The 17,411-nt window shown below is 39.2% G+C and overlaps 1 protein-coding gene across 5 annotated transcripts in view; it reads right to left on the bottom strand.

Moving 5' to 3' along the window:
- LOC117434145 (rho GTPase-activating protein 33-like) overlaps window positions 1-11,620 on the bottom strand; it is a 41,022-nt gene extending 29,402 nt beyond the window's left edge. The window contains exons 1-2 of one of the 5 annotated variants that reach the window (XM_059009323.1): window positions 11,546-11,606; window positions 722-790 (exon numbers count right to left, since the gene is read on the bottom strand). In XM_059009323.1, coding sequence (XP_058865306.1) covers window positions 722-790; window positions 11,546-11,564 — 88 coding nt within the window. In that variant the 5' untranslated portion in view covers window positions 11,565-11,606. Of the gene's footprint in view, window positions 1-721; window positions 791-6,304; window positions 6,562-6,709; window positions 7,118-11,545 lie in introns of those variants that run through there. The other 4 variants (XM_059009325.1, XM_059009326.1, XM_059009324.1 and 1 more) reach the window with 4 other exon arrangements.
- Between the last annotated feature and the right edge of the window lie 5,791 nt (window positions 11,621-17,411).

Below are 17,411 nucleotides of genomic sequence, written 5' to 3'. Positions count from 1 at the left end.
CCTTAGGAATGCTTGTATGCAAGATGGCTTTTAGAACTACAGCTAAGGCCAAAAGTTTTGCATCACCCTATAGAATAAACTGATTTTGTTTGCTGTTGAATAAATGTTACGTTAAGATATTGAATAACGCATTGTAGGTTTTCCGTATACAAATTGAAGAAATGTGACATTTCAAAACATGAAATACTGTACTGCTATTACAGCAGCTATATACAACACTTGCAATCTCATTTTGCAGTTTCTTAGATTGCACGATGTTAAATACAATATCTCAATTCTGTTCTTAGAGTTTGTTTTAAATAAATGTCTCAATCCTAAAATTCCAGTTGATGCAAAACTTTCGGCCACGGCTCTACTTAACCTCTGCTACCCATTGTAGGACCCAAATGAATAAAATAGCTGAATAAACAAACCATGCTCACAATACTTGTTTCTAGCCCATGTTGGGTGTGAAAATGGAAAGCTCTGGAAAGGTGGAAATACATATCTCAAAACTGATAGCTGGCTTTAAGCCCTTCACAAAAAATAATCAATTGATACGGGGCCTACTAATCTTGTGCAACACTGTGCTTGAACGCGGGCTAGTTAATGAGGCTGAAACATTAGTTCATTGAGAAATCAGCTTATTGAAAACCGTGCTGGGTGAAACGGTTTGTGCACATTGTTTCTTTGATTGAAATACAATACAAGAAAAAGAAGAGAGAGTAAAAATGTAACTTACCTCCCATTTCAGACAGACTCATTGCACGCATAACCTTTGTGCACTGCTGAACCCATTGGGGCATTGAGACTTGAAACCAGAAAAGAAAATGGTTCTGAATAAAAACTTAGCCCAGACTTTAAACATTCATTTCACATTAGTACCAGGTTTAAACTACCAGCTTCTTTGCAGTTTACATAAACAGAGTCTATTTCAGTTAAATAAACAGCAGTGGCTCTAAAAAAAAAATTTGAACCTAAAGTCTTTTAACTGTATATTTTTATTGTAGTAAGTCACAATAAAAGCAGTCCATAAATTGACATTGAAAAAAACACTACGCTAGTCTCAAATGTGAACTTGAGATGATCTGAACAGGTACCTCATTTCAGGTTTTTTCTCCCCAAAGCAATATAATGCAAGTAAATAATACATATGACCCTAGGATTTAAACTCTTACTTCAATTCAAATCAGAAAAGTGTGAGATGAGCTTCTGAAAAAGCCGCCTGCCTGATACTGCCCACACTTTTTCTTTGTACAAAAATTTTCGTTTTTGTTGCCGGTATCATTTGGTTTGGAATTTTACAAAAACGTCGGCTTATGGTTCCCTTTCGATTTCAGGAAAATCATAAACCCCTGCGTCACAAATTGACGACGTTAAGCTGAAGGAACACAAAGCCACTTTGTGGCTTGGAACTTGGTTTCAGGAGACTAGGTTTCAGCCCGCTGCACGGCACACCAGGGGAGACTTGGGAGTTTGAGACAGCAAAAAAGATGCCTCAAACTAGGTCTCCTGGAACCAGGTTTCACAAGATACTGTTCCTGAAAAAGTGACTTTGTGTTCCCTCAGCTTTAGTTTACTACTATATGCTTCAAACACACAAAAATTTGACTATTTTGCTGGTAATAAAGTGCTGCTCTGCCACCGCTTTGGAGATGAAGGCCGTGATTAGTCAAATACCAGTTTCTGAGGGCGACTATCACTTTGTTAGTCAACTATTCGGGGCTACCCCTACTCCACAGCGCTCAAAGAGAGCTCTCGATTTACTAAGCAAAACAGAACTCAAATAACTGTCCAAGTAACAACAAACACAAATAAACAGTGTACAGGATTAAGTTTGGGCCTACAGTATTATCTCTGAATATAGATTAAAGCATGCAGGCAGCACGATTCAAGAGACACCCTGGAGACTAACCTCGGTATGTTTTACCCATCGCTTGTAGGATACTCAACAATTGAATTGTTAATTTAGTGATTTTTTTCCCTTTGTAAAACAGCAATGTGAGGGAGGCAGGCTTACCCACAGGGTGTACAATTACAGTATGTACTGCAGAGCGATCTAAATGAATTAGGCAAGATCCATTGACCTGCATGGTCACATTTAAAGGCTGCCCGGTCAGCTCTGGCAGAAGAGAATGCTTTCACACATCGCACAGACAGATTGTATTCACCTGAATAGATAGCTGGCTCATAAACTGACAATCACATTAAAAACAAAACAATGTGTATGTTGTTTTCAAACCTGAGATGTCTTCAGTTTGAAACTCGCATTCGCAGTCATTTGAACTGTTTTTAAAACGGCATTTGTCAAAATGTCTACTTTTCTTTGATCTTACCCGAAATTACAAAACGTAACACAGAGGTTTCTTATCAATTTCGCTTTATTCAGTCAATAATCTGAACTCACAAAATATATGTATGAACTACTTCTGCTCTGTAAGCAGTAACACACAAGAAACGTTTAATTCACTGCGGTTTGAAGAGATTAATTTTCTATATAAAAAAAACTGCCTACTTGCATATTTCATACACATTTGGATGTAAACTTGATGCTTGAAATTACTATTCCCCTACAAAAACCATGCTCTGTACCTTTACATTTCAAAGACACACAAGGAGGCTGACTTTGTAAATTTGTACGATTCCCTTTACTTTGACATGTTTAGATTAATGAATACTTATGGGAAAAAAAGCAAAAATATTGAAGTGGCATGTAAGCTCTCCAAGTAGCCTGCTAGTGCTATCCAGCAGTTATAATGGCGGTGAATTTCAACTTTAAAAAGCTATTGACTCAGATGCACTTTAGTTGTAATGCACGTCATTAAATTAGGTCTGAACCATTGGTTGGACTGTTTGAACCACATGGCTTTGAAATGTCAGCAGCCAATCAGAATACAGAATATTTCCAAGTCATTCTGTAAGCATATACAGTATATACTATATAACCTGTCTCCTTAAACCTCCACTTTCACCTGAAGAGACACTTTTTTGAGGTGAAAGCTAGTGTTTGTAAAGCACTGTTCATCTAATAAAACTATCAACTCTTACAACGTACTATCAAAATAAACAAACTCTCATGAGAACCAAACACCCATTACTGCAAACACACTCATCTGGGAGGAAACTGGGTCACAACAAGGCCGTCATATTCTCCCAAGACCCCCATTTAAAATTCCCTAGCAAGTTCACAGAAGACATTTTCTTGTAGCTAGGCCGGTTGCTACGGCAACGGTCCAAGACACTGCATAAATCTCAAAGCCTCCCAATCCTACCCTCCCATCCCCCTACCCCAAACTCAGGACATGTACACAGCAGGTGCCCGGGCTCTGACCCCCAGAATCGACACTCAGACTACCCCTTGAATGAAGGGCCATTGTTCTTTTATCTGGAGTAAGTGAGAATAGGAGGCATCTCCAGGGCACCACAGCAGCGTGTCACAGCCAAGCAGAGCACTCTGTTCTGGGGAGGTCTTTTCACCAGGGTCTGCAGTTCAGCGCTGTCTGCCTCTATAGTTCACCAGGGAGACAGACACTGTATAGTTCAGAAAAGAACAAGTCCTGATCAGTTCTGAAGGGTGGAGTTTTGATATGGCGCTGTTGATTTCAAATGCACATTGAAACAAACCTTTCAATATCTTGTGTGCTAAATCCAGGACAATGGAATCCTAGAAGCACAGAGTAAAACAGGCTCCTAATAGTGGTTCTGATAGAGAGAGAATTGTATCCAAATTTGAAAGGGACTGACGGAGAATGGTTTTAATGGGGTCTTGTTTGGCAATGGTCTTATTTAGAAGCAGGGAGTTTCTTGTATAATATTTCATTACAAGCAAGTGTCGCGCTCTCATTCTGGTCATGTGGTTTAGTAAAGCTACACTGCTGCTCCACTTTCCAGATAAATACGTGGGCCAGTGCAGTTTAAGCAAGTCTCTCATGTAACAGAACTGAGTAATAGACAGACGCGCCTGTCTGCTCTGCCGTATTAGACAGCAAGTTCAAGGTCTGAGGGCTGAGATATGTCGTGTTAAAGACATTAACCCTCTAACCCCCCTCATCAGTCATTTAAAATACTTAGCCCAAATTAAAATACACCACGAGATGAAACACTGCAGCAGCAACAAAAACATTGTAATGACATATCTCTCACGGACGCTGTTTTGAGAATGTAAGACATTTACTAAGAGCCTGTCAACTCACACAGCTGCAAGACACTGTTAGAGAAAGAGGATGACTACGAAGGTGGTGTCACTGTGCAAATTCTCAACCGTTACGTTTATTAGGCCTGTAAGTGAAGAAGAAAAAAAATAGTCTCAATTTTATAAATTGTTTCAATTGTAGTAAGTTTCTCCAACAAATCTATTAACTGCTAAAAAAAAATAAGGTCGTGTTTACTGCGATTCCAATACAGATGTGGTTTACATAACCACGTTAAACAAGGCACCACTGGGGCTGAACCACCCTGGTGCCTGCCCATTCACAAACCGAAACTTGACCTTTTCTACCTAAAATGAGGGGCCCTCATATTATGAACTTGGCCATTTATTTGGGGAAGGGGAAGGGAGGTGCAAATTAGCCCCAAACGGTTCTTCTTTTTTTTTTTTTTTTTTCACTGGGCTCTTTTTGAATTACATCACAGTTATAAAAGCAGACCCTCTTTTTCTTCCTTTTCTAACTCGGATCTTTTTGTGCATCTGAAATGTTTTGGGTCAGATTATGTAAAACAAAGGTCAGTCGTATCTGCATTCCAGGAGCATCCCATGGAAACCAGCAGCGAATGCTTTCCCAGTAACTTTCACAGGCTGTATGAAAAGAGACAGGGCAGAATGCATACTGAACGCCTGCGGGTTTGAGTCTTGCACAATCCTGCATTATTGTACTCTGGCAGCTGCCTTATAGTGGAAATGAGGCAGGAGGACAAACTATAAGGAAGCATAATGAAGCAGATCAGCAAGATGCATCCCACGCCTCAGTAAATACAAAATTAGAGAGAGAAAAAGCAGATTGGTGTCATTTTTTTTTTTTTTTTTACACATCCCCAGATTCTGGTTAAACGAGCCCTCTCACCACTTAAAACACGTTGTATAAAGAGACAGACAGCAGCTCTGACTCTCAATATATATGGTATGGGGCTAATCATTAGTTTCTCATGCTGGTAATCAGCCATGAAATTAGTTTGCTGCTGGTCTCAGCAGAAACACTACACACCTGTTCTTATCAATATAGACATACAAGCAGGTGCCTCCATATACTTCCGAGGGTCTACTGTGCTAAACAACGTCAAGCAAGCTGAAATCACAATTAAAACTTCCAGATGCAACAAATATTTAAGTGCGATAGACACAGACTTTCTTCATATCCCCCACCCCCAAAATTTTATGATTTTGTACTAAAAGATCACCAGTTTCATCTCAATCCGATAAGCAGCTCTCTAGATTTATGAATGAATCCCCATACTACAATAACAAACAAACAAACAAAAGCTGTGTAATATAATAAAAAGGAAACTATTGTTCTTATTTGACTATGGAATATGAAGATTTTCTTACGGCCTTTCCCCCTGTTTTAGTACCAGTTTTACACTCAGATTAACCCAACTGGATCTCCTGTGTGCCAAAATAAGGTCAAGATGAAAGTTAGGATTTATATAAACAGGGCATACATAATGAGGAGGATGCTTCTAAATAGCTTGAATACCAAACATACCCGGGAGAAATGAAAGCTATCCAATGGCCACAGTCTGATCATGAATTGCACAATTTTCAAACGTTCAGTATATCCCCATAGGTTTAGAATTCAGAATGCAACAAATTCAGGATACGTTGACCCAGAACTACGAGCAATGTTCATGTTTTGATGCATTTGGAGAATTCTGACAGTATTCTTTTTAATGCAAGAGTTTTTTATACAGCCACCATTTTGGTGCCATTAGATCTGATTTGTAGTATTACGGGGTTTTTTTTTACAAAAAAAAATTATCCGTTTCTTTTCTTTCGTTAGACAGGGTAACGCATCGGAAACTCGTCACGTTTTCTCAAATGTCAACACAAATAAAGGCTTGTTGGAATGACTGAAAACGGGTTGTATAATTGCTCCTAGCAGATCTATGATACCGCTACTTATCGTATACACGAACTATTTAACATTACGAAAGACATCCGCGTTCCGTCGACCCAGATTGGTCGAATCCTAGCCTAGACAAAATGCAACATTAGTGGAGTCCTATTTTCCATGGGTAAAATAATTTGTTGCAATGAAATAAATCGTTTTTTCATCAATTCTAATTACAATTTCAAATGTCCATATATTTCGTTGCAATTACGTCCACCTACCCTTCACCGATTGCACTGGTTTTGAAATCCCACAGTACAACATATATTAATTTTACCAGTGGTCCTTCTTAGTTTCCACATGACACAGTACAGCTGCTGGTCTGTGGTGGAGCCGCCTGAGTTGACACATATTATTTCTGTCCTTTCAAATTGAGGCGGGTCGATGGCTTTAGAATTATAAAAAAACAAACACACCCAAAATAAACCGGACTAACCAGATGTTGTTCCTTAATCAATCAAGTTTAAACGCATGCAAATTGTAATCAGATTAACGACGTAACTACTCAACATCAGTACTGTCGTCTCGCGCTTTACTGCACACCCATCCCTCATCGTCTGCAATATAGACAAAGAGTTAAGAACTTAGCATCAATACTTCTGTAGCTAATACTCCTGACTACTCACCACCATTCCGGATCCAGATTTGCTCTTTGAATCCACACGGTCAATCCATTGCCTTACATTTTTCTAACACAGCGACGGCTCCTTTCCAGAAATATAAATTTAAAAAAAAAAGAATAAAAAAACGGAGCTATGTTGTAACCCCTGGGTTGCATTTATGGCATACGCGTTCAGTTCACCTTCAAAGCCTCTCCTTTCAAACCAGCACGGGTAACACGATTGTTACTGCAAATTTTCAGTACGATTTACGATCCATTTTAAAAGCACGCTTCTTCTAATCCCCTCGGTCCATGTACCTAACTACCTCCGAACAATGTATTCGGGTCTCCTCATGCAAACAAGATAAGCGTCTTGTGAATCATTTCGACCCTACCAAACTACTCGAAGGGGAGATTGTCTTAAAAAAAAACGTCTCTATGATTTAAGACTTCCACGGATGGTCTCGGTTGATTTTCATTACTTAACCAAAACAATTGGGAAGTCTATCACGTGGGAAGTATTGAACTACTCACCCCTGGATCATCAGTCTTTGATTTCTCATCTCCGCCCCCCCCCCCTTAACACCAGAATGGAACGTTCCATTGAGGTGCCCCTAGACAAAAGGTATTGTGCATTGGGAGGCAGGGAGACAGGCTCAAGCAGCCTGATATTCCAACAGCTGACTGCGAGCACAAAACGCACACTGTCTCGAATCAGTGACTGTGCTTTATGGCGTCTTGCACTGACCGGACATCTTTCTCAGAAAGATTGATAATCTACGGGCTAAGAGTTTCACCCGCTTTTGAGTTGGGATATATATATATATATATATATATATATATATATATATATATATATATATATATATATATATATATATATATATATATATATATAATTCATTAATTGATTTATACAAAATATTTACCCTGTTTCAATACAAGCAACACAATAAATACAGGTGTGGTTCAAACTTAGTCAGCAGCCTACAAAAAAAAAAAAAAAAAAAAACATAAATAAGACACATCTATACGTTAATGTGGACTAAAGAAAAAACCACAGCAGCAAGAGGCTCTAATCAATTCCCAAATGGGATCGTTACAGCCAGAGAAGGAGAGATTGTCAAATTCCATCTTCATACTATAAGTAAACGAGTGCCATGTTTTTTTTTGGGGGGGGGGAGCCGATAGGTGAAAGATAGTTCTCCCAAACGTGTGCGGACCCTCGGGACTGCCAAGCTAGCAGAATCCCGAGAGTGTAAACTATAGCCAGTGTTAATCCTCTCAACCATGACATCCAGATAAGGAGGTACCAAACCTTTAAGAACCTCAAAAACAGAACAGCACCAATGAAAAAGCCTACCATGTGTTAATGAGAGTGCATTATATGCATATGACAATACACACACACACACACACACACACACACACACACACACACACACACACACACACACACACACACATATATATATATATAGTCAAACCTAAAAAAATGAAGGATAAATAGACTCAATACCGGAATGCCTGAAGATTTTAATAGAAAGGCATAGTAGATTGTTACACCATTTACTATCTAATAAATGACATCACAAACACACGAATAGATTTAAATAGAAATAAGTGTGCCTGTAGTTATCTTGGCATCAAAAGCCTATAAGTACCTCCACTTTTTGTTTTCAAACACACTTTCCCTTTGACAAAGGTATCTTAAACATAACAAAAAGTTGGCTTTTGTGAGCAAAAGCTTGTTATATAGTGTATAGTATGCAAGAAACCGTTTCTGGACAGTTCAATATTTCTTTTATATGCATGGTCAGGAGCAGGTAAAACAACTGACCTTAAAAAAAAAAAAATACATCTTGCATTATGCTTTATGATTGCTTGCTTTCCAATGATGTCCTGTCCTGTCAGTTGAACCTAGGGGCCCAGATAATTAATTAAGAAGTTAGTTGAAAGAAGGTCCTGGCTTGGAATAGGCTGAAAAGTCCACAAGGGTGTATACCACTGACAGAGAGAGCTGTTTAAACTGTGATATTTTAAGGAAGAGGGATCTTTGATTGAGACTAGCCTGCTCCACAAAAACCCAGCCTCGCGCTGGCTTCAACTCTGCATAACCGGCTCGGGGAACAATCCTGACAGTATTAGAAAAACGGTCAGTTTTAGCACATGGGATTGAACAGCACATGGATTGAAGCCTTGGAATCATGGAAGGCAGCGCCCTCTATGGGTTAGGATCTGTGATGCACAACATGCTAATTCTCACCGATGAATTTTCTCCACTTGTTATATTTGGGCCCCAGGTGACTTTATAATTAAACACCCTGTATATTAAAGTATGGATCAAAAAAAAAGAAAAGAAAAGAAAGATAAAAATATAAACAATCTGAAAAAAAATACACGGGCCACATACCTAATATTGTATTTGTTGTAAAATATTCAAAATAAATGGTCATTTGTAGGCCTCTGTGCCTAACGCCCTCTAGTGGTGTGTAAGTGTATAACCCTAAAAGTTGTTGCCATACTGTACGCATACTGGCCACTTTATTAGGATTTGTACACGTGTTTACTTTTCTATGCTTTTATTTTGTATTAGTGTTTTTTATGATTGTTGTATCTGTTTTTGTCCTGTTTGAATGACTGGTCTCTTTTTGCCATTGATTTTATAATGTCGTTTCTTGCTGCCTTCTCTTGCCAGGACCTCCTTGTAAAATGAGAGAGAGAAGCTACACGTGTAGGAAATGCTTTCTAAAACAGTTAATTTATCACGGTTTACAGTTAATTGGCAACAGTTGTATTTATAGTGCTCTTGTGATGCATTTCTGCTGAAAAGTGTCTTATCTATTCAGATAGGGTGATATCATGTTCTTTCCGGAAGTTCACTTACAGATTTAGCAAGAGAGCAAGACAGTTTTTCACACTTCCTCCTGTGGTCTTCCTCTGAACGTATTTCTTTTTTATGTTGCATTACAAGCTATCAGCAACACATCTCCAGTGCTGAGTCTGCACCAGTGCTCTCCAGCATTTCTAAGGAAAACAATGCACCCTCAAATGCAGTCCCTATTTCATGTATTACTAATGAGTCAATTAGCAGACGCTTTTATCCAAAGCGACTTACAGAGACTAGGGGGTGAACTATGCATCAACAACTGCTGCTGCAGAGTCACTTATAACAGGACCTCGGTTTTGCATATCATCTGAAAGTTTCTTTTCGCGTTATAAGATGCTTATTATGAAATTGAAATTAGAAAATGCAAGGGTGTCCTGGTTATTCCAAATTCATCTAAATTAAGAGCCACATTTTGGTCCTATTTTTGCAGCCTTTTAGTGACTCCTCTGGAAACCACAGATCTGATACACATGCCATCACAGCTTATACTTTTTAAACCTGTGATCAGCTTTCTCTAAATCTACGGACATGAGATCTTTTTTTTTCTATATCAGTAACCAGAACTGGACAGTTTTCTATCAAGTCCCTGCAAAAGGAGCTTATTTAGAGAACTGATCACAAGTCTCGTTTCCTTACCAAGTAAGAGACCTGTTCAGCTGTAAGCGAATTTTATTTTGAGACTGTGGTTTCATTTTTAATGTGTACCTTAAAGGTAGAATAACTTTTATGACCTATAAAAAGATTTAAAGTTTGTTCACTTTATGACATTTATGACCCTGATACTGAGAGTCTGACCTGCATTGGGTTCTTCCAACCCAGTCACTATCGTATATATTTCAATTTCACATGAAAACTGACTAAGTTCTGTTAGATGACTTTGAAATACAGTAGTGTACACATGCATTAGTTTATCCCATTGCTTCTGTTGTTGTGATTTGTTGTGCAGATGAAATCAAACCACTGCAACGGAAAATCTTGGACAATCGTCAGAATGGGCAAATTAGTGCTTGTCTAATTTAATTGATGACTTTAATAGGCCACACAGGCAATTAATTTAAAATAGCAACAAATGGTAAAATGCATGAGACTTTTTAGAAGTTGTTTAAGATGCCTAATTAAAACCCAAAGTGTCCTAACATTTTCGCACTGTTGTTTCTCTATCACCAATTACTGACCGGAAATTGAAATTCTCACACCCAGAGGTTTTCATGCAGACAGGTATATAAAGGATATAAATGACAAATCTTGAGGTGTTCTAATACATTTGCACACGACTGTATACATGTTTAATAATTTCAGACCGATATTTAGCACTCAAAATTCACCCAAACGTCGTACACATTAATGTTTCACTGACTGATCTGACCAGTCCAGTTATCAGTTTTCTCAGTCCAGGAGCTATGGACACTTGACCCCCATTGCATAAAAAAAGGCTCAGTGTGACACTAATTCTCAATGCAACTACCCCCATATACTTCCCCTAAACTGAAGACCAATAACATTTACATATTTCTTTTTCACCAGACAAAACCAAGACAAAAAAATCAGGTAAATAACCTAAAGTGACCTTGAGGACGTCAGATAATTCACACTTCTGAAAAAACAAGCCCCTTTATTTGGTGGTACCGAACGCTGTATGAAGCATGGGGAATATTGGTCCCAGAAACTCAAAACCCTGTGTCTGCTTGTGCTTTCACAGAATCTGGATATCTTAAGCCAACAAGTGTGTACCACACTCTGCCCACCCTTAAAAAGAATTGGATTTTCACTGCAGTTACCAGCACAGTCTCTGTGGCCAACTTTAAGAATGACTACAAAGTATTTGACTACAGTGACTATGCAGTGGGATAGATACAGGTATAAAGCTACTGCTGTTATCAGCACCTGTCTTGTAAGAAGTGCATGCATAAAACATACATTACTGATAGCAGACATTCGAATAATATGTTTCAAATGAATCCAGCTGCTTACCTGAGCCTCTTCTTTGCATGGCTGTTATATGATCAGCAACTCGTTATGCTTGTTTCCTGGTGGCCTTAATCAAACTTCCCTTTCTGTCTTGATAGATGATTGGCTTGAACTATATTGCTGCTTGAAAATAGGAAGTGCAGTACCATACTGTGGTGTCACACGTGGCCCTTTTTTTAAAGAGGCAGGCAACATTAAACCGCAGACAAAGTCATGCAAGGTATTCAAAGGCCAACATACAATGGTGTGGTGCAAGTAAGTGAAGTGTATAATTGTACATTCGACCTGTTTCATGAAGGCAGGGGTTTGGTATAACTACCGTGGGACAAGATTCTGTTAGATATGAGAAGCAGGTTTGCTCTGGTTAGCCTTGGATTGAGCCTCCTTTCAGAGGTTCCTGTTTTATGTGAAAATCGCTTTGTAGTCTAAATGTAAGTTTCCTTTCCTTTAATTAAACAAGGTCTTACAGCGATGGCTTCATTCCATGTAGAGGAATGTGCAGCTACTAAGCAGTCATGCTTTCTTACATACCACTGCAACGTGCTGCACACAACTCAACACTGTCTACAGCTGCGGCCAAACTTTTTGAACTGTCCTAAAGAATTAACTAACTTTGCTTCATAAAGTCGAATGACACCTGCTGAATAATGTTACGTCAACAAAATTTAAAAAATGTGACATTTTTCAAATCTAACATGAAATACCGTACTACTATTATGGCTTCCGGTAGACTTTTGAGACATCATTTTGTAGTTTCTTTGATTACATGTTATTAAATTATGTTCTATGTATATATATATATATATTTTTTAATTCATGTCTCAATCCTAAAATTCTAGGTGATGCAACTTTTGTCCATAGCTGTATGTTAATAGCACAACTAATGCTGCATGACTGAAAGTATTAAACATCAGTTCAGTTTATATGGCAAGACATTCGTTTCTTGGTCTCGTCTGAAATGGAGCTACAAGTGAACCAAGGCATGTTAAGAACGTGTACGTTAACAATCAAAAATGTCCAGCTGTCAAAACTGGCCGGTATTCAGAAAGCAACAGGACTAGGGAAGCATTCTTGAAGCAGCTGGCATGACTAAGAAATTCAATAGAAGTGGAATGCAACAAATCTTTTTATACATTTCTAGCAGCGCGGGACAATGGTTCTGGCTGCAGTAAGACACACTGCCACAGATGCGATGTTTCCACTTCCAATTATCCTGCTGCACCATCGAATTAAATCTTAAATCTGAAACAAACATCCTCATAGTAACTGCCTTGTGGAAAATGGGTTCCATTTTACACAGGGCAGGGGTTCAGTACTAGTAACCCGATGGGTTGTGGGTTCAATCCTAGGTGGGGGACACTGCTGCTGTACCCTTGAGCAAGGTGCTTTACCTAGATTGCTCCAGTAAAAACCCAACTGTATAAATGGGTAATTGTATGTAAAAATAATGTGATATCTTGTAACAATTGTAAGTCGCCCTGGATAAGGGCGTCTGCTAAGAAATAAATAATAAGAAGAAAGCTGACTATCGCTGTTGGGAGCATGGCATGGGGGCATGGCCCTAACTAGCTATGAGGACACAGAGGTCGTGCCCTCAGTTGTTTTATTGCATTATCAATGCTGATGCTCATGTAAAAATTCTGGTAAAGACTCCTTCATTTTGTTGGTTTGCCGTGTAACATAGATTTGGAAGTTGAATAGTAAATACCAAACAGTCATATAAATACTGCCAGCTAGAGCTTGAAACCTCAGTTTGACCTCGGTAGAATGCCAGCTCTAGTTATGGCTCTACATGGGCATCTCTATCCTCACCATGCTGGGAGAGTCACTCAGTACAATCCTCATAGTAACTGCCGTGTGGGAAATGGGTTGCATTACCCATGTAACAACTTCTATTTCCTTCAAAATTCACAGGATCCAAGTTTGTACCTAACCCTGATCATTGGCTACTCCTACTTTGAGAACTGTGGTCATATGGGCCTGATTCAAACTACTTCTATCTGTCTATAAGGGCTTTTTTAAATATTGGTTCTACTCTATCACGAGAACATAAAAAACAGAGGGCTGGCCTTGTATTCCATGACCTAAAAGGTCAGCGGTTTCTCACCACTGCAAGTGGCCTAGTTTATCTGTGTGACCAAAATGGTTTAAATTCCCTAGATCGCTTTCTCTTTTGTCTATAAGTGTGTTTTTGTTCCTAATTACTCCATAGAATGAACTCACTTCATAAAGTCCAATGAAACCTGCAAAATGATGTTGCGTTAACACACTTAACAACTTTGTAGTTTTCCTTATACTTATAATGTGACATTTCGAAATCTAACATGAAATACTGCACTACTATCATGTCTTCCAATAGACTTTTGCAATATAATGTTCAGTTTCTTTGATTGCATGATGTTAAATAAAATATCTAAATTATGTGCAGAATGTTTAGTTTAGTTTTGTTTTAATAATGTCTCAGTCCTAAAATTGTAGGTGATGTAAAACTTTTGGCCATAGCTGTACATTGTTCTTGTTTTGAGTTTTTATAAAAGCTCAAACAATAAGGAACAAGAGGTTTTTTTTTTTTCAAAATCCACTACAATCATTCTTAGTGCAGAACTGATACTTACAGATGGTGTATTTAGTCACAAGACTTACATTCAAAATGTGAGGGTATTTCCAGGGTCATATTCAAAACTCTCAACATTGACACATTTCGATTCTCATTATTCTCAGAACTAAAGCCTGATCTTGCTTCTTATTTTTATGACCTACTGTACACTGAAACTTGACAGGTAAGAGACAAGACACACGCCGCTCAAAGAAAAGAACTGTCACTCCCTGAATAACATTGTAATGTTACTGCCATCTACTGGCATCACGACATACGCACGTGTACAGGAAACCCCAATGTAAAGTCACTTAATAGGGCGTTGGGCCACTATGGTATCCTGCTCTGTGGAGTTCTGGGCGGACCGTTTTTGATGAAACTGGCTGCTCGCACCCCAGGTTGAAATTTGCAGTCACTTGATCTGCAGTTGCTTGCCTGTTTTGCCTTGCACTTCGAATTCATGCACGGATATCATGATGCTGGAGTATGCGCTTCCGCCCACTGTTGCCCTTTGCTGATGATGTCTTCCCCTCGGAGTTCCATGCCGACATCACCTTAGACACCGTTGCTTGTGAAACATCAACAAGTTGAGCTGTCTTGGTCACCTGCCAAACGCGCCCCAACAATCCTCCCTCTTTCAAAGTCACTGAGGTCTCCTCTTGCAGCCATGCTAGCCATAATTATAGGCAACCAGGCCTGTCCAGCATTTTTATACACAACCCTAAGCATGCTGGGATGTTATTTGCTTAATTAACGCATGAGCCACACCTGTGCGGAAGCTTGTCAATTGTATTCCCCTAAAAAATTAACTACTTAGACAACAGAGGAGGCAGAAGAATGTAGGCAGTAGAGCTTACACTTCAGAACAGACTGATTTCCTTTTCACCCGCACGTACACACACAGTACCTCAGACTCAGAGAACTTCACTTCAGTCTTTTACTGTAAGAATGAACGTGAAAGTGAAAGTTAGAATCACATGATGCACTCAAATTGCCTTGTACTCTGGGACTAAAGTGTTTCCTCTCAATGTGACCTGAATTTCTGTACAGCAGAAAACTGTGTCTTTACTCAGACAGTGTTGTTTCACTGGCTTATCTGTTCGTCTAAGACAAAAGTGGAGGAACTTTCTAGAGAGTTCAATGGTAAGAAAGGATCATTAATACATCTCACTTTTTTTTTTTTTTTGATTGTGGCTACTTGGTGAGTTTTGTACATTATACTTTAGTGAGTTTAGTAAGCATTTGGACTTCTGTTTTAATAAGAACACATCTGAAGTCAGTTTACGGTTTCTATGTTGCTTCTCACGATTTTATTTTAAATCTTAGTGCCGGTGAAGGGTGACGGGCAGTGGCACTTGTTACTGTCATTTTGCACTGTGTTTTGTCATTTCAGCATACCGGTTTGGGTTTTCACATATTCTTTTTACATTCTTTACCCATGCTTTACCGTGCTTTCAATTGCTACACAGTTCTCCTGCTACACTGGAATGTGAAACAGGGAAACTCAGTTAGTTTGCGCACAGGACATTGACCTTTGTAGCTATACGAGAAGGAAGAGAAGTTTTCCCGCTCATTTCTGTGTAGTTGGCTGTTTTTGTAGTTGTGGCTGGTATTCTGCAAAATACAAATAAAAAGTAAAAAGTTTGGTCAAAAAATGTCCAGGGGAACAATTTGGACAACAGTCATACGCAAAAAACATTATCATAATAGACGTACCCCCCCCCCCCCCCCCCCCTCCCCCCACCAACTCAACACGACACGACCATCATGACAGTAAAAATAGACACAATGAAGCGTTCTTTCCTTTGTATAAGTTAGTGATCCGCAGATGTGTCAGCCGCACGAAGAGCACAGCCTGTGTTTTTCACTAACTCTACTGTGCAGAATATTTTTTTTTTTCTATGTGTAAATATCAGGACTTTCTTCCTATGCATTGGGACGCGGGACATTTGCTAGGAAATCGGGACTGTCCCGACCATATAGGGACTGTTGGCATGTATGTGTTGCTACTGTTGCTTTGAAATCGAGGTGAGCGACTAGTCGACTATTAGGTGCTAACCCTAATAATCAGTTACAACAAAGGCAAGGTGACTATTTGTTTACAGTTGTAGAACAGAATAAACACAAAACACAGTCAGATATGTCTAATATGAAAGGTTTTGTTCAAGGTACAGTCAAAGAAAATGACCAAAGAGCATTAACAAATTAAAATACGCCTACGTATACAGTACTACATGATATTATACAATCTTAGCAACATTTTTTTTTTTAAGAAAGCAACCACCGTTTTTTAGATTGAAATCAGACTGATCCATGCAGTATGAAAGCAGAAAAAAATGTTTTCATACCAGTATCTAGACCACAATCAGCAGCCTGGCGTTTGCTGTGAATTTGCCCTTAGACAGAATGACAGAAGTAAAGTTTTCTGTCTTTTTTCCCTGTAGGAAATGGATATGAAAGAACCCTCGGTGACTCTGGACCACCAGAAGGAGATAATAGACGATCTGTCTGACCTCTTTAACAGTGAAGAGTTCTACGATGTGCAGATTGTAGTTAACAGCAGAGTTACCATAAAGGCTCACAAGGTCATTTTAGCTCTTCGCTGTGATTTCTTTAGGAACATGTTCTCCAATGACGCCTGGAAAGAAAGCAAACAGAAGGTTGTCGAGCTTACCGAAGATGATTGTTGTGTTGATCACTTTGAAACCTTCCTCAGCTATTTCTACTGTGGGTGCCTCACCATTCATTCGGAGAATGTTTTTGCCATCTATATGCTCTCTGATAAGTATAACGTTGTGGCCGTGAAGGAAAGTTGTGAGCAGTTTGCACTGGCCAATATAACCACGGGCACTGTGAAACGTGCCATCGCCTGGTGCCATTATGCCAAGCACATGAGCTTCAAGGCATTGGAGGATGCCTGCAATAAGTTTATTGCCTTGAACATGATGGAAATCATCAAGTCTACTGACTGGCTCACAATTGAACCAGACCATCTCTCTGCGCTCCTGCAGAGATCCGACCTCGTGGTTGAAAGGGAGTTTACTTTGTTCCGAGCTTTGATTAAGTGGTTGAGTCACAATCAAAACCATACCAAAGAAATCCTTCAACACATAAAGTATCCACTGATGTCGCCAGAGGATGTATACGATCCAAGCTTCTCAGAAACACTGTCAGAGCCTGTTAAAAAGGATTTCGTTTCCAACAGCACATTGGTTTACCAAGTTAACTCTCTGCCCATAGAGACAATTGGCCTGTTTCATGACATCACTTCCC

Source organism: Acipenser ruthenus, chromosome 38 (genome assembly GCF_902713425.1).
Source record: "Acipenser ruthenus chromosome 38, fAciRut3.2 maternal haplotype, whole genome shotgun sequence".
Classification (NCBI taxonomy): domain Eukaryota; kingdom Metazoa; phylum Chordata; class Actinopteri; order Acipenseriformes; family Acipenseridae; genus Acipenser; species Acipenser ruthenus.
Note: the sequence above shows the minus strand (reverse complement) of the source record. Positions and strands in the feature narration are given on the sequence as shown.